The sequence below is a fragment of the Oryzias latipes genome, chromosome 2 (genome assembly GCF_002234675.1).
Source record: "Oryzias latipes chromosome 2, ASM223467v1".
Classification (NCBI taxonomy): domain Eukaryota; kingdom Metazoa; phylum Chordata; class Actinopteri; order Beloniformes; family Adrianichthyidae; genus Oryzias; species Oryzias latipes.
The window spans coordinates 22,888,709-22,912,922 of NC_019860.2; the positions used below are offsets into that span (position 1 = coordinate 22,888,709).

Consider the following 24,214-nt stretch of genomic DNA (forward strand, 5'->3'; position numbering starts at 1 on the left):
TGTTTACATCTGCATGCTTGTTCGGGTCTAAAAACACTAATTCATGCTTCTTTTTTTAATTTTTCTCTCTCCATATTTTCATGCTTGTGGTGCATTTTCGCCTGACCTGCATGGATAAGGGGTTGTTGTCGCAGCTGGCCGGGTTCTGACCTGAAACTGCTGGGATTAACCCTCATTAATCTGCAGAAATTACTGCTCTGCTGATTTTTCTGCTGACAAAAAAACCCTGGCCAGCTGAGACGCCGGGATCCGTCTTGAGGCGCTCCGCTGCAGTTTTACCGTCTGTTCCCCCCCCCTGCAGAGCGCTGACAAACTCTACAAGGGCCAGCTGTCGGAGTTCACCCCCCTGGCGTCCCTCCACGCCCCGTCCAAGGCTGGCGGCCGCCGGCGAGGCTCCGAAAACCAAAGCAACCCGCGAAGGTCTGCAGCTTTTAGCAAGAAACTCATGTTCACCCGCTGGCAAAGAAAGCCAGACTACTGCACCTTCACGCCGCTGCTCCGGTTCGTGGACGGCCACTCGCCACACCACAACGCTTACGGTGGGGCGGAGCCTGAGACCTGCGTGTGACCTTTATTTATTAATTTTTTTTACGTACTTTAACTCGGATGCAACCACTTTGGAGCAAATTCAGCTTCAGCGGTTGAAAGTTGATGTAAAAAAATGGATTGTAAATCGCACCCAGGAGGCACAAAGCATTGTGGGAAGCATTCCAGCCTCTCGTCTTCTTAAGGGCTCCACGTGTGGAATGTCACACCTGCTCAAACGTCCTGAATGTTCCTTTAGATCCACGCCTTCACGGCTAACTGACCGTCGATTCTGTGGTGTCCTCCTTCTCCCTGACTTGTCTTCTCTTGACTCCGCCTCTCTGCAGGACTAACTGGTGTTGCCTCTGTGCAAACCTGTTATCCAGAAACACTCCGTAGGACGAAGCACCGTCACAGCGCAGTAAGGAGGCCCGGCAGGAAAGCCTGAATGCAAAAAAGTTACTAAAAAAACCAAACCAAATCCTGGTCCAAAAGGCTTCAGGCTTTCCTCAGATCCAGATAGAAAAACATTTGTGTGTTTTTAGTTTCTACGGTAGAGCCGAACTGTCTAACTCCAGACCTTGGGAGTCTTTGAAGCAGCGACGACGGCCTAAAACATCCCCTTTTTGGGGTTGCTGGAGCCTATCCCAGCCACTGTTGGCCAATGATGCTTCACAATCTGGATTCGTTGCCGCCAACATTCTTTGCTGCTTCAAAAACAAAACAAAAAAGGCTCCTGGTCCTCCAGGAACCACAGAGTTGCTTTGTTTTCCCAGCATTCCCGGTTTTCCGCCTTCAGATCCAGAACTCCCGGCCGCCGTCCTGCTTGTCTTCCAAGCAAACCCCTGTCACTGCAGCTTCTCGTTGGTGGAACCCACCGGATTCAGGTAAAGCAGGCGGGACGGCGGCCCTCGAGCAGCTGGACACGCCCCCTCCCTGCTGTAGAGCTCCAGCTGAACTCTTAAGTGAAGATGGATGACGATCCTGCCTTAAAGCTTCCTTTGTGTGTGGAGTAGTTTCTACCAAACGCTGAAGTGGAGCGCCCGAAGGAGTTGCTGCTGAGACGGGGGGGCCGCACTTCAGGGACGCTCCGCTTCACTTGAAATGTTTATTTTCTTCGTTTACTAGAGAGTTGAGCTGCTTCCCTTCAACAAATTCTCAGTATAAATCATAAAAAAATATGTTTTTGTTTGATAAAGATAACATTTTCAAACTTAAAAGCCTCCCTAACTACTTTACAACCAACAGTTTGACTATAAAATGTTTTTTATCCAAAGAAAGACTAATCAAATGTTGTTCTGTTATCTTTTTAGTGTGAAAATGATAAAAAACTAAAAAGACTCTTTCAGAAGAACCTGAACACCCGCTTCAGCATTCAGAGCAACCAAGCCTTTAAGCTGATTCAGGGTTTTTTCTCTTTAAATTCCCTCTCCGATCACTTTTTAATCTATTTTCAAAGCTTTAGAGCCAAAATCTAGAAACCTACGTTGTTTTCTAAGACATAGTTTCTACAGAGTTTATTAGAAATTTACGTCTTGAGTTTTGGGCGGAGCAACCCCACCCGCACTTCGGGGACGCTCCGCTTCACTTCAATTATATATATTCTTTTTGGGCCCCTCACACCCCTGACCTAACGTTACTGGTGCAACAAAAATGGCGAGCAGTGGACGCATCCGATTGGGGGCGGAGCAGCTCGTGGTATTTTCTACCTTTTTTATTTATTTATTCCTTATTTACAGCCGCTCCTGATTCATCACAATTTGAATAAAGAAATACCCAGAAATGCAATCTTAATCTTAATTTGCTTTACATATGACATCATTAAAACTCCACAAAAACATCATTTTTCTTTAAAGCCCTGAACTATTCAGCATAAAAACATGTCAGATCTTTAAACGAGCCTTAAATATCACAGTTTTGATAACATCCGTCCATCTAAATACAATTTAAAATATATATATTCATGAGAACTGATCATTAAAATGACAATAAAATGTTTTATTTGGAAATTTCTAGATTTCCAAGTTAAGTCGACCTTAAAGCTCCATTCTCATTAGCGTCACTAATTTGCCTTAAGCTGATAAACATTCTGAAAACATCCTTGTTCTTGTCGTATGACGGTAGAAGTTTGTTGGTGTTTGAAGTTTTCTCCTTTTTTTTCTTCTTTCCCAAACCGTTTTTTTCTTCTCCTCCTTCTGCTGCAGCATCTTCAACGTCTCCTTCTTCTCCTTCACTCAGCCTCCGTCCTCTCAGCTCCAGTTCTTTCTGGAGAAAAGTTCTGTTCACAACTTCTCAGTAGAGCTTCTATGAACCAAAGCCTTTCTAGCTGCTTTAAATTAGGTGCCTTGTGCAAGTTTGAAAACAGAAAAAGTAAATGTACCTGCTTTGGTCTGGGTTCACTTCTACTCCTAGTGGTCAAAAGACAAACTGTTACCAAGCTGCTGAACAAACTAGACTGCAGGATGTTGCTGTTTATTTGACTTTAATGCATTTATTTAAAGAAAAAAAGCCAAGAAAATGTTTTGTTTTGCCTCTTTTGTCTGTAAAATTGTCTTTTTACCCAAAGTTATTTATTGTACGCCTGAGAATCCGTGTTTCTATTTACGGCCGGTTTCAGAACGCCGTTTAACCAAAAATAAAAGTTTCAAGCAGTCCGCACGGATGAAGGGATGCCGCACAGAGCCTCGTCCGAACCCTGAGATAAGTGAATGTCAAATTCAGAGCCATGCGGACGTTCCTCGCCTCTGTAAAGCGTCGGGTAGGACGCCACGAACGCTGCTGTGGAGCATCAGCCTCCTTCCTGGAGCTCAGTCTGGAGGCGGAGCTAACGTCGCTTTAGAAGGAACCGCTAAAGCTCCTTTTAAGTTACTTTTCCTTTTTTTTTTCTTATTTTGTAGAAGTATTAGTTTCAGGTTGCGACAAAGCAGCGGCAGACGTCCGTTGTTACCGTGGTAACGCAGAACTGACCTTTTCAGGCGGTTCTGAGCCGACAGCCTTCACACACAGCTATCAATGTATTATTGCATAGTGTTCTGCACTCATGTTACCTATACATCACTGTACTGTAATATACAGTATTGAAATATATATATATATATATATAGAATATAAATGAACAATACCTATGGTAGTGTACATTTTAAAGATCGTTTTGTAAGACAGTTTTTAAGGGTCGGTAAGATGTACTGGTGGTTTTTGCCAATCCTTAAGTGGGAAATGTTCATGGATTTGCTTGAAAATAAAGGAAGTGAAAATCTACACGGTTTCAATGTTTTTGTTTAAGGAGAATTAAAAAAAAAAAAAAAAAGCATGAAATGCCCTTTTTATGGAGGTAAAGTGTGGACAGAAATTTCAAATTTACACGACAAAAAAAAAGCCAAATAATCCAAAAGAAATGCACACAAGTCTGACGAGGTGAAAGTGTGAGAGGAACACCTGGAATGACATTAAATGCATAAATAACATCAATGAAACTTTTGTTTCTACATGAAAAAAAATTTTGTTTGTTTTTTTACGGTGAATTTTTTATTTGAAGACCAGAAATAAAGAAAAACTCTGAACATTAAATCGGATTCATCTAAGATTTTACGTATTTGATTGAACTGTAAACGTCTACATTTAAATCCCATGAACATGAAACTAAAATAGTTTTCTTATTTTGAAGGAATAAATCTGTTCTTGGGGCCCTTAAATGTTGTTTAGCCAATCACATTTAAGAAATCGTAGCTCTGGGCGTCACATGAGTGATTTAATGACAGGAGCTTTGCCTGCTGGTGGAAATTTGAACTCTTTGGCTTACGTGCCGGACTTTGGACATGCCAGCTCTAGACGCCAGTTTTAAAGAGGATTTTTGGTCATTTAAAGGTGCTCTAGCAAATTTGGCCCTGTTTAAAAAAATAATAATTTTTTTTTACATTTTTTGGCTGCTGTTAATTCCCAAAATGAACAAACAAAAAAAACAAATTTAACTTTACTGAGTTAAATTATTGTTGGATTTTCCAGGGTTATAGTGGATTCAACGTAAACACAGTTAAACTTAAATAAATTTGCATTTTACTCCAAACATCATCCCTTTAGGTAAAAATGTAATGATCTGATGGGTCCTTCCTGGTGAATGTTAATAATTGTTCCAAAAGGACAAAAGTTGTGGATATATTTTTGATTTTCAAAAGGCTTGTGCATTCGGCTAAAAGTCTAGTTTCCAAGGCGACCGTAAGGGATTTATCAAATGAAACTTTATTTGTATCGCACTTCTCCGACTGACGTAACTCAAAGTGTCTAACGATAAAAACTTTATCCAATTTTTAAAAAACCAAAAGCAAGACTTAAAACGAAACGCCCACCCTCTTACCCACCGCCCCCACTCATACGCACAACATGCATGAAATGATTCAATTACGTCCGTATTTTATTCTGAAATCTGTTTTTAGGAACAGCAGTACAGAAAAAAAAGAGACTGTCTGCATTTGAATGTAAAAGCTTGCATGTCTGCAGAAATTTGAGTTTTATTAATGCGCACTTTATTATTTATTTATTATTATTATTATTTCATTTTACGTTAAAGGTAGAAAATGTCTGATTTTATTTATTTAAGTAAGTTTAGGTCCAGTGTGTGAACTCGCATAAGGTTGAGCAAAAACAAAAATGCCACAAAATAACACAAAGTAAACGGCTTTTAACGTGACTAAACACATAAACAGCCAACTATACCCCGGTCTCTTTGGGGCATAATCATAGGTCAAACATCACCAGTTTATATATAAAATATGTATATTATATTTTAGAAAGAAGCTGTTTGGTTGAATTATAGAGACTTGATCAGCTAAAAATGGCAGAATGAGTTCTGAAACTAAGCTAAACTTGCGTCTAGAGTCAAACATGTTGAAGGCCTCAAGCGGAGCAGCAAAGATGCACGGGAGCAGAGGAGGCGTGTCCAAGCGGGCTGGAACGGGAGGAGGAAGGCCTCAGGTGTGACCACAGGATGAAATGAAAGGTGTAGGAGAGCGTGGCGAGGTCACAGAGAGGAAAAGATGGAAATGAAGAAGGAATGGGAGGAACAGGTCCCGCTGGAAGTTCTGGAGATGGTTCGGACACGTTGAGAGGAGATGATGCTGGTTAAAAAGGAGGTTCATGAAGTCTAGTTCAAAGGTTCTGATCTTTTAGAAATAATTTTTTGGGACAGTTTAAGCATATATTTATTTTTTTAAATCCTAAAAAGTGAATAAAAAGGAACGTTAAGTGGTAATGGAACGGTTGAAACTTCTGAAAGCTTTGAACCTTTGATGTGAGGTATGATGGTGATGGGACTACATCTGCACTGCCTTCAAATGCCACAGGGGGGCAGCAGAGCAGTTTAGATCTCCTCAGGACTTTTCTGCAAAGATGAGCCGACTGAATGCAAAGCACCTGCAGAGGAAACATCTCGCCTTCTTCTTCGAGAAGATTATAATTATGAGGCTAATGTTGATGCAATCCGTGTAAGCTTGAAAATGTTCCCAAAAGTGGCTCCGGGGCCGCTGTCTGCACCCTCTGAGGCCGTCAACACGATTCACCATGGATGAGCGATTAGGTTTTTCCGTCATCCCTTTTCACTTCTCATCTGCGCTGATCGCCTCGTCCTCTCTCCTCCACAGCTGGCAGCAGATGAGACCTGCAAATGTGTCTGACAGGGGTGCATGCTGGGAACTGTTTGTTTTTTTAATTCAAAGTCAAAAAAATGTCACTTTTGGTTTTCAAAATAAGAGCCACCAAACTTGAAACACCTCTCAGTTCCGTTCCTGGGCTGCAGAGCCATGGAGATGTGGGTGGTGTGACTTCAGGTGTTAGGAGGTGTTTTCCGGCCTCTTCATCATCTCTTTAGGCGCATCTCGAAGCGCCCCAGGATGCTCCGCTTCAAGCGCATCCGCTCTGGCGTCTGACAACCGCTGAATTCACACCCTGAAATGAGAAAGCATGTGTGTCAGATCTACATAATGAACTTGGCAGGCTTCCCAAAAAGTCCTGTTGGTTCCCCTCACATGTGGAGCCAGAGTGATCTCTGCTCTGCAGCGGCAACAGGTTTTAAAAGCAGACTTTTCAAGCCGCTCCGAAAATCCTCTTTGACTATGAAATGAGGGTTAAAGAAGAAGTTTAACATTCCAGGAACAGGATTTTTAGGCTCCTGTGTTCAAAGTTGCACACATATTAAAGCCCGCCCACTCATCTTCCTTCAGTCGCTGCTTGTTTGATTACCAAGTTTTGGTTCCAGGTTGAAGCTTTTTGAAGTTTTCGCTCCCAGGTTTGACATTTTAATCTCCTAAAATAGGTGCTTTTGTGTTTGGGAATAAATAAATAAAAATAAATCCTTTTTTTTTTTTTTTTTTTTTTTGTGAGGATCCATCATTGGTGTGCGATGAGTTTCCCACTCCAACTGCTGAGGGTAAACTGTATGATGCCTCATTATACTGATGTATTCATCCATATTAGATCATATAACAGCATAAAATGCTCATTATAGGCTGATGTAGAAATAGAACGTTTCGCCTGTTTGATTTTGTTTTCACCGCGACGACCAGAAACTCACATGGTGTCCCTGTAAAAACGGCTTTTTAAGGCGGATTAACCTGTTGTTGCTTCTTTCTGCTACAAGAGAGCGCTGCAAAGACCTGACAAAAAACAAAACAAAATGGAAAACCCTTTAGCACCAGAGAAAAGACAGAAATAACAAAAGTTGGATGACCTACCGGAAATTTTTGACGGGTTATGCGATCCGCGTGAATCTTTTGCAGAATAAAAAAATCGGTCGGCTTTTGACGTCGGCTAGCGCTGACGTTTCTCTGTCATAATCAGCTGATTAGCGTTAATTGCGTTAACACTTCATTGCCGTCGCATATCAGCGCAAAACTGCTTTTCTGCGCTTTAGAATCCACCGGAATTACCGTGTTTTCACGACCACAGGGCGCGCTGGGTTATAGGGCGCAGTCTCAGTTATGGGAGCCTTTTCTGTATTTGACACATACAAAACGTACACCGGGTTTCGGGGCGCGGGCACGTTAACACATACCAGCATGCACATAGGCACAACACAAGGGGTCTACTTCCAGATTGAAGCTTTTTGTAAAGAAAAAAAAAAAATCCACCATGCCTGCAGTTCACCTAAGCAACCACTAGGTGGATCATGAACACGGGCACAGCTGGCCTTCATAAAAAATTCAAGACCAAAACGGAAATCAAGTGGCTTTATTTTGAAATTCTGCACAAAACGTACTTTACTTTTTATTGATGCGGCTGAACTCTCACTTTTTCTGAGCCCCCTCCCCATTATTTTTTTTTTTAATTGTCTGAGAGTTGAGGGTTCAATGACGTCATATCCCCCCTTTAAAATGAAGTTTTTAATCAGTTTATATTGTTTTTCTAAAGGTTTTAATTCTTAGAGATACTATTTATTGTTGAGGAAACTAAACGTTTATCTTGTTTATAAGCAACAGAAGAAAACAATTGGATGAAACTCTGCACCTATTGATGACCATTTGGTTGATTTTAAAGTCTGCTGCAAACTGATCAGCGGCGATTAGTAAAGCGTTTGGTCGACTGGAGAAACGGTGAGACGTCCACTCTGGTGTCAGTCTGTGGGTCTTTTCATAGCGTGAAGTGAAGGGCGTGATGGAGGCATCCACATGTGAAATCCAGGAATTATCTGTGAAATTGCTGCTATTTGCAGCTGATTGTTCAGAATTTAGTCCACTCCTGAACTCTCATCCAAACAAGGGAAATGCTGCAATTTATCGTCTAATTTAAAACGTTTTCTGCATCCAAAAAACAACTTTAATCTGATTTTTTTTTTTAATGAAAAGAGTTTTGTAATCCCTATAAGCGTCGCCCCCCCAGCACCACCTCCCTCCATGCAGCCTGCGTCTTTTGTCTAAACGAGGGAAATTGTGCAGAAACTTAAATCTGTCACGTCTCTGTCACCTTCGTCAAAGTCCTGACACACAGAACAATCGAGCACAATGCAACAATGCAACAAAGCAACAAAGCAACAAAGCAACGCAATCCGAGCTGTGAGGGCTTCAAGTTACAGGCAGCAGGATCTGGACGTCCAGATGAAAACACACGGACGTCTCTGCAAAGTTCCTTCAAGGATTTTTAAAGGATTTTAGAGGAAAATCTTTCCGTAAAACAGTCAGAATGTTTTTCATGTATTTCATAAAAAGAAAGTTAGTACATATGGATTTCCTCTTCCCCTTCGGTGAGCTGAACCTTTCTGAAAGGAGGGTTTTCTTATAAACTGCGTCAATAATCTTGTTACCTTGTGGGTTTAGTTTCAGCTGGGAAGATTTTTGCTTCTCCTCCTCTTCGTCCTCCTCTTTCTTTTTAACTCCCTGATCTCAGATGTGTGGTTTTTTTTGCTCTCCGTCTTCTCCTTCAGACCTTTTGCGTTTTTTTTCTTCTCTCCTCGTCGCATCTGTCTCTGCTCCTTGACCAACGGGAATTCTGGGAAAACTTTTGGTGGGGTTACTTAAATGGGATTTGGAAAAACAGTTTCTAATATGACTAAGATTTTAAGTATATTTCTGTTTACGTATTTAACTTATTCGAGGTTCCACAGATGACTCGGTTCCAGAATGGACCCAACAGAACCAGAACATGTTTTCATCCTCCGTCAATGTCCGACCAAATGAAAAGGATGTTTACGTAAAACACCTAAAGTGTTCAAGCTGCGAGCGGCGTTGGGTGGCCTGCAGGCGCCACCTGACCCCGCCCTCACTAGCCGAACAGCTGTCACACGCCCCTCACTCCCCCCTTCTGCCCCTGCCACCCTAGTCAGAGCAGATACGACCAATTCATTATAAACAAAAAAACACTATTTACAAAATGGAGGTTTTCTATTGGTCTTATCTCCATAGCAACCATTTCATATCATGTTCATCTGGGTGTGACAGACGGGTCTGTGTAAGTTTGAGAAGAATCTGCAAAAGTAAATATTTGGATTTCCATGGCAACGGAGGTTTTTTTAAATTATTATTTTAAACACGCCCACATTTGCAATATATTCACGCCGTTTCGTTCAGCTTGAGTCAACAATTCACGGAGGAACGCCACTTTTGCTGACGCCGTTCAGAATCTACAACTTCACTTCCAACATTTTTTTTTTTTTTTCCAAGGAGCTTCCCCAATCCAGCTCAGGGAGTTGAAGGGTGACGGTTGAAATCCCTGGGTGGAGTTTAATCTTGTAGCTGGTGCTAAATGTGACGAAGTCAAACGTCAACCAAACTTCAGTTGTGGTTGTAGACTTAAGGCCCGTACACACCGGGACGAATTTCGCGCGCGATATTCGCCGACGTTTAACGGCTCGTGACTAAACAAAGGGCACCAATGTGAGTGTGCATACCGATGAGAAAAAACGCCACGCGTAAAAGCGTCATTTTTTAAAAAACGGGTTCGTTTTTTTGGTTTGATGCGCCGCGTCAAAAACTATACGACCAATGAGAATGGTGCTTTTGCACACGTGTCTGGAGCTTCTGAAGTTACAGTAAAACACAACTTGGGGGCGCTCAAACACAAAACTGCCTTTCTGAGCACACATACCAGCGAAGAAGATAGACGCCAAGTAGCGTCTACACTGCCGCGAAGAAATAATGACGGACATTCTAAAATATCCCCGAAAACGCTCATGATACATTTTCAGCTTTTGTACCAGTGGATAAAACTCCCCATGTTCTTCTCTTCTCGTAACTATGGGATGTACCCAAAATCGACGTCTCTTCGTCATTCAACAGAACAATAATTTCTTCATCGCTGGAACTGGAGCTAGAGCTACTGGTGCTTGAAATATTCATGTTTTCTTTGTATGATTCTGACAAGCGCGTAAATACTTGCTCTCTTCTTCTGAGTGAAAAGCGACTTTAAGAAGCGTAAAGTTGCGCAGCGCCACCTTGTGTACAGGAGTATTTCTGTTTTACATTAAGCGCCATCTAATGTCAGCGAATGAAATTGCATGTTTGCTCGGCTCTTCGTCAGCGAAAATCGCCTGGGTGTGAACACAAAAAACGTGGCGAAAAACGCTGGCGAATAACGCCTGGCGAATATTCGTCCCGCTGTGCAAAGCTGGTGGCGTGTGAAACTTTGTAAAAAAAAAAAAAAAAAAATCACTGAAACAAAAAGATTTATTCGTCCGTTCTGAAGGAAAATGTAAAAAACAGTTGGCCCCATTCACGTTTTTTGACGGTTTCGCCTGCTGTGACGATGTCATCGTTTTTTGGAGGCGGGTCGTTTTACCGTGTCCGAAATTCATTTTTTACTGGCGCAAATTTTGGCCGGTTTTTGAGCATGTGAAAGTTTGCGCAGTAAGAAAGAACTTTAACTTTTAAACTTTATATTTAACGTTTTTCTCGGTTTCCCCTTTTTGTTGGAGGCAGCATCGTTTCTGCAGAGCGGATCTGAGTCGTGCATTTCTGCAGCTCCGCTTTTGCTTGCACAACCGTTTATCTGGTTGTGAATGGCGTCTAATAAGCGGTTGAAGTTTAGCGGCTCCTGTCAGCAGCAGATTTCCCAGTTTGCTGTGGGAATTAAGAGGGATGATGTTCTTCTTTTTTTTTGTGCATTCTGGGGAGGGAAGACCGAATCACCCCCAGATGCATAAATAAGTCTGTGTGATGCCGAGAAGTTTAACTATTTTTTAAAATTGATTGCAAATAGAAAAAGTGCAGATATTTTCACAAGTTTTAAAATAGAATAAAATTCTGTTTGCAAAAAATATATATTTTTTGCTCTTAATTTTGTTTCAGTTGAAACTTAAACTTTCTGCAGCATCTAAATGATCATTTTGCTTCTTTTTTTAAAACCTGAATTTCAATTTTGAGTGGAGATCACAAAAAATTGCATTTATTTTGGTTCACAACTGCATTTCCTACAACTAATCTTTAGGGGGCAGTATTTCACAAAAAGCATCTACTTTCAGGGGGAAAAAAAGTTTATCTTTCAAACATTTACGTTTCTGCAGTCTGATTTAAAACCAAAAAACAAAGAGGATTTCTGTGAAATTTCAAGGTGTCACTGACCACGAACCTGTCTAGTTTCTCTATCTCTATGTTCTAATAGAAGAGTTTTTAAATAGGATTCATACCCCTGAAATGTCTTTAATATCGATGATCTAACTCGGAGAATGAAAGACGTAAACATGTGAGAAGAAACGAAGCAGCAAGGACGCAGTGAGGGAGGAATCTGGACGCCATTGTCTAGCCCAGAGCGGTCCTATAGCACTCTCACAGAACCTTGCAGGAAATCTATTGGCTCCGACTGAAAAATTCATCCTTCTGCTCGTCCTTCCATTAAGCCGGATCCACTGCAAAACAAAAGAGCCGATTCAAACTCCTCCATCCATTCACACATCAACCCGTCTCCACACACAACACGGAGCGTGTTTACCGCACTTCAGCGTGCTCCGCCGCCGCTGAATCGGTCCGGTCTGAGCAGCCTTGGAGAAATGTATTCATGGTTTGAATTCATTCTGGCCCTCCTCCATCATCTCTCATTTACTCCTCTGTCTGTCCGCCTCTCCACTTCTGTCTTTTTTTCTTCTTCTTCTTCTTCCAACCTTGGATGCATCTGGGATGCGTCCGTGGGGCTGGGAGGTACTCTGTAAAGTTTTCTGACCTTCAGGGACTTTTCTTTGAAGGTCGTGAAGCTGCATAGAGATACTCGGAGGAAAACGCCGGTCGCTCAAATCCACACGACGGAGTGGATGAATGATCAGTTTACCTTGAGAGGAAACCCTGAAAAATGTGGGCCAACCAAGTAAACATGAGCGTTTTTCCAACATTCAAACATTTAATTTTTCCGTCCAGCTAATGCAAACATTGCTTTAAGGGCTTTTAATAATCCAGCAATATAGCACAAGTCTTAAGGTGTAAAATAAAAATAACTTCACATTAAGAGCTTTGGGAGATTTAAAAGTAAGTGGACCTTCATGAAAGCAGAGTTTAAATATTACCCAGCCGGATTTTAAACTATTTACTCAAAAATGCAGGAAAAAAAACACAAATGTTCTCAATGATGGAGACTAAAAAAAACCTTTCAAAGTAAAGTTGTAGATATTTAGGATGTCCAAAGTCTGACAATTATGATTTCAACACATTATTCTTTCCCTTAAACCAACTAACCTTATTATCTGTATAGCAACAAATGTGCTGAACATAAAATCTAATAAAAATAAAATCACTCAAAAAAATGATGAAATACAACAAAATAAAACAATAAAATTAACTGGCCCACTAGATCTGATGGAGTTAAAAGCCTGAGCAAAAAGATGAGTTTTTAAAAGTGTCTTCAGAGGTCGCCACAGCCAATCGGCTTCCTCCATCCAACCCTGCCGTCCTCTCCTCTAACGCCAGCTACCTTCATGTCTTCGTTCACCTCCTCTGTGGTCCTCCTCCAGACCTCCCACCTGACAGCTCCCGACTCCGCATCCTCCTGACAACGTCTGTATCTCCAAAAAAATGGACCCCATTTAGTTGGAAGTAAACCATTTTCTATGGATAGAAAATACAATAATATATCTTTATTTCTGTAGCACTTTTACCAGAACGAAACACAAAGTTCTTCACAAAAGGAGCACAAAATCATATCAAAACACAAAGAAGTACCGTAATTTCCAGACTATAAGCCGCTACTTTTTTCCTGCGCTCACAGCCCTGCGGCTTATTCAGTGACGCGGCTCATGTATGGATTTAATTGGCGGCTGCCATGTAAGGACTTTCGGACTCAATGAATGGTTTGAATTCTTTATCTAACACCAAGCACAAGTCACTTGTTTTTCAACACACTAAGCAGCCAAACAGCATGGACCTGACTTCAGGTCTTAGACACTTCAGTCATGGTTCAACAAAACGAAACACGCATGCCCAGCTGCATCCCAGAATCCTTTGGTGCCATTAGACCCAACGTGCACGTGATCGCCGCTACAATATGATGCAGCTTTCAAGTTAAAAACAATCGTTAAAAGCAGCGTGAAAAAATCCACCATCACCAACGGGTTTGGAAAAGCCGGTCAGCTGCGTGACGGAGAGAACAGTGCATGCTCAGGAGTGAATTTACCTCTGAGTCAAAGTGACTCGGCTGGCTGCACGTAAATATGTGGGAATAACATCAGCCTTTATTTTGTCGGGACACGACTGGAAACACAAATCCACGTGATCGTTTTTACGGTTTCTGAGGACTGAGCAGAATTTTGCATTGAAAAGCTCACAGCCTCCGTGTGAGCTGGAGACATGTTCTCCTGCTGCTCGTTCACATAGAGCTGCGGGGCCGATGGCAGTCTGATGGCTCCCACACGTAACAACGCATCCGCCCCTCATCCACAAAACGTACAGTATTAAGTCCGCTTGCTCTGCACAGACACGATTTGCTCCTCCCTGGAGCCGCCTTGGCCTGATGTGTCGGAGAAGATAGGAAGGGGAGCGCGCGGGGCGAGCGCGGAGCGCAGAGGCGTCCGCGGAGCTACAGTGTTTGTTGTGGAAGGAAACTTCTGACGCACGCGCCGCGCTGAGGCGCTGGTATCGCGCTAAGGCGCGCGCTTTTCAGTCTCCGCTGCTTTATTTTACTGGTGTGTTTTTTTAACCAGCCCTGTTACTCCCATAACGCTGCCGCGACACAAGCGGAAGGAGAGCTGTTCCTTGCACGTTCTTAAACACGTACAACAGTGTGGCGAGCCGGGCGTTAGCCCCGCCTTTAGCCCCTAAGACTCATGGGAAATGGGGGATCGCGGATGTAAATTTCCTCATCATAACTGAGGGATGTAATGTTGATTATATGGTTACTGTTTGTAATTTTATGTATGATACCTAGATTGTCAATAAGTAAAAAAAAAAACATAACTGAGGAACTTGTGAACAGAATAGAGGTCCATGCTGTTTGGCAGATGTGGGCGTACTCAAATGCATGAGCCTGAGGCAAGGCTGACTCCTCCCGCAGTGTGGTAATGAATCACATTTACTCTGGGAGGCAGTACGTGGTTGGTCAGGCGTTGCCTGATGCGTGCGGCTTTTACTCCAGCGTGGCTTGTGTATGTTTAAAAGTGGTTACACACGTGAAAATGAGTGGGTGCGGCTTGTAATCGGGTGTGCTTTGTAGTCCGGAATTTACGGTAATAGAATACAATAAAAATAATCAAACAAAACTCAGTAAAACATAGTAAAGCAAGGAATATAAATCAACTAAAAGTTCTCCTGAATAGAAACGTCTTGACCTGAGATTTCAAACGGTCTATGGATTCAATCTAACGCAACAACAATGGAGGGAGCTCCAAAGACGAGGAGCAACGGCTTGAAATGGGAGATCTCTCGTCTTAAAGCTGCTTTTTGGAACGCTTAACCCTTGTGCTATCTTAGATGACCCCCCCCCCTTACATTGACGTGTTCCCCCTACCATGACAAAGGTGGATAAAGGTGGAAAGATTTCATGTAATCCATGGACACCAGTGAAGATCACAAATCATTGAAGAAAAAAGGTTCAGCGCACTGTCTAGTGGGTCTAGATGACCCAACTCCCAACGTTAAAGTGCCTAGGATAGCACAAGGGATAAAAAACGTTTTGGCTGGAAGACCTCAAGAATCGGGCTGAAGAGGATGGGGTTCAAAGGTCAGATATGTATGTCGGAGCTTGACCATGCAAGGCTCTGAAAACTAAAAGTAGAATTTTTAAAACCAATTCGATATTTGACTGGTACCCAATGTAAAGCAGACAGCAGAGGAGTGACGCGTGACCGTTGACTGGTTCCTGCTAAAAGCCTTGCTGCAGAGTTTTAGATGAGCTGAAGACGGTTTAGGGAGCGTTTGTTAAAATAGGTGAAAAGAGGGTTGCAGTAATTTAAACAAGAGAAAAAACAAAAGTCAGGATAATCGTTTCCAGGTCAGGTCCAGACAAAATACTTTTTTGATATTGCCACGTTCCTCAGATGATAAAAACAGTTTTTTATTATCTGTTTTGACGGATGACGTCACACTCGGTCCAGTTGTCAGCCACTGCACCCAACAGTCGCTGGGATAGGCTCCAGCAGCCGCGTGACACCCCCCCCTCCCCAAAAGGGATTGGGCGATGTTTAAATATTTGTTAGAACGCCATTGGAGCCGCCGGTGGCAACATGAAATGGCACACCATCTACCAACTCTTTGATTCCACTTCTGAAGTTGAGAAAAGCAGCTTTGCTCCGATTGTGCCACATCTTACTCACGTAAAACTGCACTAAGCCTTTTTATTTTTTACAGTGCGTTGCGTTGTGTTAGTAGTTACTATAACTATGTCCTAAAGTAATGCTGTCCATAAATACAGACGGATAAAGTGTTCTGGTGCACCACTGATGGCTGCGCCGCAACCGTGAAAAAACAAAAAGGCAGGCGATTGATTGGTCGGAAGAGTTGATGGGAAGTTTTTCTAATGAACTTCCTGTTTGTCTCTTTTATCTGCAATAATGCAGAGAGAGCAACACAACAGAGAAAAACTTTATTGACAAAAGCTTTCAACAGTTGTATCAAATGACAAAACCCCAATACTCTCACCTTTTCCGTCCACCTGACTACAGTACCCAGAATGCTCATCAAGCAGTGCAGCTTTGTAGTTTATCAAAGTTGTACTAAAGCATTTTGACTTTCAATTGATTGAATTGATTTCAGGTCAGGAACCAGAATTTGTGCAAACAGTCAATTTTTGAAAGCGTTGAGGGATATTAAGTGTTACCAACAGATTTTTACGGGACGGACCAACTGAACATTCTGAACTACTGAAGCCGCGATGATGTTTGAAGCAGTCCATACGCAACTGGAGCGTCTCATTCCTCCGGCCTTAAGGCAAAAGGTAAATTGCTCCATCATTTACAATATAGCCAAAGGTTTTAGACATAAAATAAGAAAAATGAGGAGGAACTAGGCAACATTAGCATGAATGCTCCAATAATTTACCTTCATTTTGACTTTAATTAGCTTTTTATTGGTAGAAAAGAATTTTCATGAAATTACTCGATTGTCAACAGCTATAAAAAGAAGAAGACATCAGTGTACAAATAACTCCACCTTCACAAAAACACAAGAATAAATATATTTTAGAGAAAATATATTATTTTCTCCTTTTTCTACATATTAATTGATACCAATAAAATTGTATCTTTTAACTTATGTTTAAATTGAAGATAAAACACAAATCTACACTTTTTGAGAGTCCATTGAGACAAATAACATCAAAAACGATCATAAATAATTGAAAGAAACCATGGATAAAAATCATTGTTTTTACTCACTGCAGGTACAAAACCACTTCCTTACACTGTAAAAACAGAATCTGTAAAAACAAGTCAACATTTACTCCAAATTTAAAGTTTTCTTCAAAAATGCAACAAAAAAATTGCTAAAGGAAAATTTTTGATCAAAAATTGTGGTGACGAACAACATAGAACATTTTATATGGGGGGCAGAAAACTTTGGAACGGTGTCAAAACACCAGAGCCATTACAAACGGATCAAAAATTTGTATTTCTAACTGTGTCATTGTTATTGTTGTTTTTATTTCATTTAAAAATATTGTGTTTGTTATTTTTGCAATGCTTTGAGAAGCTTGTATTGATGATTTCTTTATCTTTGTCAATAATGACACACATATGGACTCTAAAATTGTGTGTGTAGGGGGGTGTAGGGCAAAACTTTTTGCTGGGGTTGCCCACCTGTAGCTCCACCCCAATTTAGGCACTATTTTCTGCATTGAAGACATTCATTTTTAAATGAAATGTATATTTTTCACAAAGCAGAGCAAAAATCTGACGTTTTTAATCTAAACGGTTACAGATAAACAGACAGATGCTGAGTTCAATGACATGCAGAGCTTTATTTCTTCACATGGGGGTTTCGTGGGACACGTTTTTTTTCTGTAAGTGGGGGGTCCTGCAGGACTGCCTCTGAAAGATGGAGGCGTTAAACTTGCCGGTTTTCTGTGGAAAAGCGTTGTGCGGTCCGGCCCAATCACCCAAGGCATTGCAATCAGATTCCTTCCAGGTTCCCACCTGTGCAGAAAAATACAGGTGTAGTTTGGATGTATGTTTCCACTGAGGGACAGAACACGGCATTCAATCAGGGTTCAGAACGTGGAGACTGCTGGCGTTTTTTTCCCCCTGTTTCTCCCGATGATATCTGACGGATTATCCGTGTTCCCATGGTCTCCAGCTTCAGACAACAAGGCCTTCGCCACACAGACGTTTTGCAGGTTTATCAGCCCATCAAAACTTCTGGTCCACCTGAGCTGCTTGAAGTCAGAGCGTCGCAGAGTCATGCAACACACACCTTTGCTGGCACACACGCACACACCGGTCCCACAGGGACCGAACCCGATCCCCGGCTCTACGGGCCTGTCAGTCGCTCGTGGGATTGCCTTTCTGATAATTGACTGTTGTTGGAGCCGGTCCCAGCGGCAGGTAAAGAGCGCAGAAGAACTCAACAGGTGAGAGATTGAGAGGACGTGTTTGACAATCGACATCTAAGTACACCCCGCCTTATCTGATTACAATAAATCCTAAAAACTGTTTCTACAAAGCTCCTCTGTGACTGAGAATGAAGGAGTCGTCTACAGGAAAGTAATTACCCCCTAAGAGTGCAGGGCGGGACAATTCTTAAATAAATAAAAAGATACAAAAAACACAGCCACCACAGATGCATTTAAACTGAAAGAAACATATTAAGGAAACTCAATAGAAAACATGTTCAGTTCATCATTTTTACTCTATACCTTTTCTGAATGTACTCTTTGATTTTAACAGAGAAAACAGACACATTGAGAGGTTTATTTCATTTTACAGAGGTTTCAGTTTGTGGTAACCTCTTAAAGTCCCACTCCGATCCCCTGTTGATCTATTTTCAAAGCCTTTCCAGTGGTCTTTTAATGGTGATGATGCCGTTTTTAGCCAAAATATATATATATATATATTTTAAACGGTGTCGTTGTCTAGGACATAGTTTCTGCAGAGAGGAAGGAGTTTATCAGAAAATCATATCTGAGTTGTGTGGAGCAACCCCACCCACACTTCCCATCCCCAATCTGTTAACACTGTCTCCCACCATCTTACAGCCCCTTGAAGGAAAAATGGCAAACAATATTCTAGCTGTCCAGCCGTACAGTTTGGAGCCAGCTGCATGATTATTTTTCTTTTTTTTAAAGTAAGAATAAGATTTGTGTAAAATATAGTTTTTTTATTGTTAGGGTACCAAAAAGTCATGTTGTTGGCACTTTAGAGTTTTAATTAAAGTTTTTCTTGCCAAACTGCAACAAAAACAATTGGTTTTGATGTCTTTTTAAAACTGCTTGTAACAGTTTAATTATAACCTTTGACCTGTATCTCTGCAAATCTGTTTTTATCCTTATGGCATAAAACATAATTAACAAAGTTAAGTGTACAACCAGGCAAAACCTCCTAAAGTCTTGTGCAGGCTACAATCCGATAAAGGTAGAAGCTAAGTTTCCAAGAAAAATAAAGTACATAAAACTCCCAAAAATATGAAAAAACACACAAATGAAGTGTTTGTTATGAGCCTGTCTGATTACATGGGTTTGTAAATAGATCAAATACGTTTCTAAATGAATTACCGTATTTTCCGGACTGTAAGTCGCCCTTTTTTTTATAGTTTGGCATGGGGTGCGACTTATACTCTGCAGCGACTTATAATAGAAATAAATTGAAATAGATACATTGTTAACCCTCCTGTTATGTTCATTTGTGAGGAACAGAGATGATCCTGGGTCAATTTGATGTATGAGGTATGTTAAGTGTTAAGAGTATGTTAAGTGACTCAGAGAATCAGCAAACTTTTTTTTACAGTAGGATCCTGAAGGCTAACAACATAATATTTTATTTTCCAATGATTTCATAGATGCAGAAATGCAATAAAAATGACAACTGTTTCTACAAATACAGGATGAAAACAGAGTATTAGTTGGCCAATGATGCTTCATGAAAGGAATAAATAAATAAGTTTGAGAAAGAATTACTGTGAAATTATGAGATAAACAGTCTGCTATGATTGTGTCATATGAGGTTGTGAAAGTTATTAGTTCTTGGTCTCAGATTTTGTCAAATAAATTTCCCGTCAAAATGTGACTTATAGTCCAGTGCGACTTATCTGTGTTTTTTTCTACTTTATAATGCATTTTTGGGCTGGTGCGACTTATACTCCGGAGCGACTTATAGTCTGGAAAATACGGTATTTTCTCTGTTTTTTCCCACTGTATTTAAGGATACGTCTAAATCTTTACCTAAAATGGAAGTAATGCAGGTGCAGTAATGATCTTATCAATAATTTATCTCATCAGCTTTGAGCTTTATAATTTAGGAAAGTTGTTTTTGCATCATAAGTTTCATTTTGACTCCTCAGAAATCCTGTTCAAAGGAAGCTTCTTGACATCGCTGGCAGCAGCGTGTCCACATTTCCACTAGCGTCAGGGCATGTGTTTGTGTGCATGTGTGTGTGTGTGTGTGTGTGTGTGTGTGTGTGCACTTGTTTTTGTTACCATTTGAGAGTGAGCACATCACCTGTCAGGTCCGTTTCCACCTGCATTCCTCTTCCCGCTGCCCGCAATCTTCTCTCAAGCAACATTAAATGCTTTGTATCAACAAAATACCAAAAGTCAAGTGGGAAATAAAGGACCTGCTGGATGACCTCCATTGTTTTTGTTGTTGATAGCTTTGCTTTTGCTGTGGTCGCACTTCTATAACGCAGCCATGACGGTCCATCTTCTAGTGGAAAGGCTCACCTGGACCAGTCTAAACCGGACCGTACCGCTGTGTGGGAATGAGGTTTAAGGACTTGGTCTGAACCGGTGACTTGGAATCGAGTGTGCAGTGGGATGTCATCGGGTACTTGAAAATGTCATTAGATCAGGCTCTGGGGGTTTGGCATCATACTTGGCCAAAATGGCGATAATCACCTGACAAATCGACTCAAAATAAACGGAGGGTTCTAGAAATCAAGCAGGTCATTAACACCAGAGAACATTAGTACTGACTTTCTTTTGACCACCATAAGTCTTTGACCGTTTAGGCAATAAATGTAACTCCAGCGGATTCTGAAGTGGAGAAAACCAGCCTAATGCTGATCAAGTGAAGTGTTAATGCAAAAAAAACAGAAATCAGCAAACTCTGTCACAAATAAAAGCAGCATTGAGCCGTTGGTTCTGGGGTTTGGCATTGTCACACCTAGACTTAATACCAATAACCACCTGACAAATTGACTCAAAACAAACTTGTGACTCAGCCGATCAGACAGGTGGAGTATGATTTTTGGTTATCGTTGAATCCTCAGGTTTGGTACCACTTGAAATTAGGGTCCAGTACTGATATGTCTTTTTTTTCTTAGTGTGCTTTCTTTTGCAAGAACAATGAATGCTTTGTCAAGGATAGACGGTGGAAGGAGCTACTTATTGTATTTTTTTAATTTGATTTTTACAACAGTTGAAGTCGAAGACAGATGTTGACCTGAAATACAGACCCAGCTAAAAAGACTTTATATTGATTGGACGACTTGGTTGCTCTTTGGTGGACTTGTGGTGCCCGTGGCGAGGTTCATTTTCTTTCTAGAGTTTGTGCTGTCTTGTGCCTTTTCCTGAACATTGCCCTGATCTATTCATCTTCCTCTAATCTTCCATCTTTTCCTCTTTGTCCATCTCACCCTCGTCACTCTTTTCTCCTCCTTCAGTGACAGTAAACTGCCCCCCTGCTGTGTGTCTCCTATTACAGGCTCCATCATGATTCCCCCTGCTTCCTTTTTTTCTTCTTTCTTTTAGCAGCTTTTACTCTCCTGGCCATCAGTGGCTCAGTTTAAAAGCTAAAGGCCCTCTCCAGACACCAGTAAAAAGATACAAGAGGTCCAGACCAATCAAAGGGTCAAGAGGAGAAATTTATGACGACGATGATGATGAGGGTAAAAATAAAGATGCTGGCCAGAGAAGATAAACTGCCGAAAGAAACCTCTGATGGTAATCTTTAACATTGTAGAGTCAGACACTGTAAAAGAGTGATAGAGATTACTCTGATATTCATAAGACATCAGATGAACTGAGGACCTCAATACATTACTTTAGAAAAGTCAGAAATGTGTTTCCAAGATTTACCTTTTTAGAGCGGTAGTCGTTTTGTAGTAAAATCTACTTTAAAATGTTTGTAAAGTTCGTTTTCCCTCAAAAATACCTACAATATCTCATTAATCAAAGTTCATGAATAGATAAAAAAGCTACAAAATGAAAGGAAACTCCATGTCATTTGTTCACGTTTATGTCAAGTGTAGACTCTTGGGTTACCAGTTCAAATGTCAACTCTTTGGCCACAAGTTCTAGTGTCAAGTGTTTACTCACAAGACCAGGTCAAGTGTCAAGTACTTGATTGCAAGTCCATCCATCCATCTTCTGAAATCCCTTTTGTGGGATGGTTTGAATTGGTTGCAAGTTCAGTTGCCTAATTCTTTGCTTACAGGTCCGAGTCAATTATAAATCCTTTTGACTCAAGTCCAAGCGACAAGTCCTTACCTACTAGTTCAGGTAAACTATATTGCCTTGCTTACAAGTACAGGCAAAATATCAAATATATTATGATGCTTAAAGTGTCATGTTTGTGATCACAAGTCCAAGTCAAGGCTTTGATTAGAAGTTAAGTGTAAAGTCGTTGTTCCCAGGTCGAAGTCGAGTGTAAAGTCTTGAGGTTCAAGTCCAAGTGTCAAGGCGTTGGCCACTAGATCAGGTAGACTATTTTGCTTTGGTCACAGCTGCAGGTTAAATAGCAAATCTCTTAAAACACATGAAGTGTCATCTATGTAGTCACAAGTTCTAGTCAAGTGTCAAATCTTTGTTGACATGTAAAGTACCAAGTCTTTGACAGGAAGTTCAGTGTTAAGTCTTTGAAGTCAACTGGGAACATGTTTAAGCTCAAGTGCAAATCAACTGTCAAGTCTTCAGTTATAAGTTGAGCCTTACATAAATGTTTGGCCACAAGTCCAAATCATGTGCCAGATCTTTGCCCACAAGTAGAAAACAAGTGCCAAGTCTGTACTTGTTGGTACAAGTCAAGACTCAGATCTCTGGTGAGGCATTCAATGCCAAGTCTTTGATCATAAGTCCAAGTTGTGTACTGAGTCTTTACTTTACCAAGTCATGTGCCAAATCCTTGGTTTTAAGTACAGGACAAGTGTCAAACCTTTTGTTGTTAGTCAAAGTCTCAGATCTCTGGCAAAGCGTTAAGTCCCAAGTCTTTCATCCCAAGTCCAAGTCGAGTACTCAGTCTTTACCCCAGTTTAATCAAAGTGTCAAGTCTTTTGTCATAGATCCAAGTCAAGTGTTGTTTTTTTTGGGGGGGGTCACAAGTCCAAGTTGAGTCTTACATGTTTGGTCAGAAGTCCAAGTCATGTGCCAAATCTTTGGTCACAAATACAAGACAAGTGTCAAGCCTTTGGTCATAAGTCGAAGTCTCAGATCTCTGGCAAAGCGTTAAGTCCCAAGTCTTTCATCCCAAGTCCAAGTCGAGTACTCAGTCTTTACCCTCAGGTTTAATCAAAGTGTTGTTTTTTTCTGGGCGGGGTCACTACTCTAGGTTTAGTGTCTGGCCACAAGTTCAAGTTGAGTCTTACATGTTTGGTCAGAAGTCCAAGTCATGTGCCAAACCTTTGCTCACAAATACAAGACAAGTGTCAGGCCTTTGGTCATAAGTCGAAGTCTCAGATCTCTGGCAAAGCGTTAAGTGCCAAGTCTTTCATCCCAAGTCGAATACTTAGTCTTTACCCACAGGTCTGTCCAACGCGTCAAATCTTTTAGTCATAAGCTAAGTCAAGTGTTAAATCTTTTCTTACTACTCCAAGTCACATGTCAAGTCATTCATCACAAACCAAGTTAAGTGTTCATTAAAAGAAAAACCTTTGGGGGATAGAAGTTTGCAGTCAGTTCAAACTAAAGATAACCACTACATAAAATGAAAGACCTTCTTTGCAAATGTTTCTCCTTTTCTCCTTCTGAGTCTTGAGAATGTAGAACATTTCAGAATTGTTCATTACGACTATTTTTCATCTTTACTTTGCTTATGCACATTTTTGACCTTTAAAATGCGATTTTGAGGTATCAAAGCTTTTCGTAATGTTTAATGTCAAAAATGTCCCCTCTTACTATTTTTAGTTTGCAAAAGTAAAGTCTTCCAAACTCTGGTTGGGGATCTATCAAAACTTCATCCTTCTCTACTATCAAGAATGAATGAGTCTTCTTTAAGGGTAGAAATGCAGAATAAATCAATTTTACGAGACTCTCCATATCCGTTGTGTTGGAAATTTGAACTGTTGTGATTCATGTTTCCTTTAAATACGAGATTTGACTGATGGTCATCCATTAAGGGGTCATCAGTGGACCCACAGCATCTTCTATAAACACAGCACCTTTAAGGGAGACCTGCAGTGGTCCTAATGTATTCATTTGTGTGTTTGGTGGGGATGTGCTCAGTGCTCAGCATTAAAGGATGAGGGAAGGTGGCTTGATCTTCAAAGTGCTTTGAGTAGTCAACTAGACTAAAAAGCTCCAAATGCAGTCCATTAGCAGAGCCAGCATAACTAGGCAATATTTCAGGCTAAAATGCACCTTAAAGGGACAAGAGCACCTTTCACTGAGACCTGAGCTTACCTAAAATGGCCAAATGGAAAGATTTTGACATTTA

At 41.0% G+C, this 24,214-nt stretch overlaps 1 protein-coding gene across 7 annotated transcripts in view; it reads left to right on the forward strand.

Annotated features, from left to right (window-relative positions):
- Positions 1–3,783, forward strand: part of atp11a (ATPase phospholipid transporting 11A) — a 44,249-nt gene extending 40,466 nt beyond the window's left edge. For 4 of the 7 annotated variants that reach the window (XM_023966279.1, XM_023966259.1, XM_023966291.1 and 1 more), the window contains one exon: positions 302–3,783. Coding sequence is in view for 4 of the 7 variants with exons in the window: in XM_023966259.1 (XP_023822027.1) it covers positions 302–568 (267 nt within the window). In the remaining 3 variants the exon portion in view is untranslated. The remainder of the gene's footprint in view (positions 1–301) is intronic. The other 3 variants (XM_023966271.1, XM_023966269.1, XM_023966274.1) reach the window with 3 other exon arrangements.
- The last annotated feature ends 20,431 nt before the right edge of the window (positions 3,784–24,214 follow it).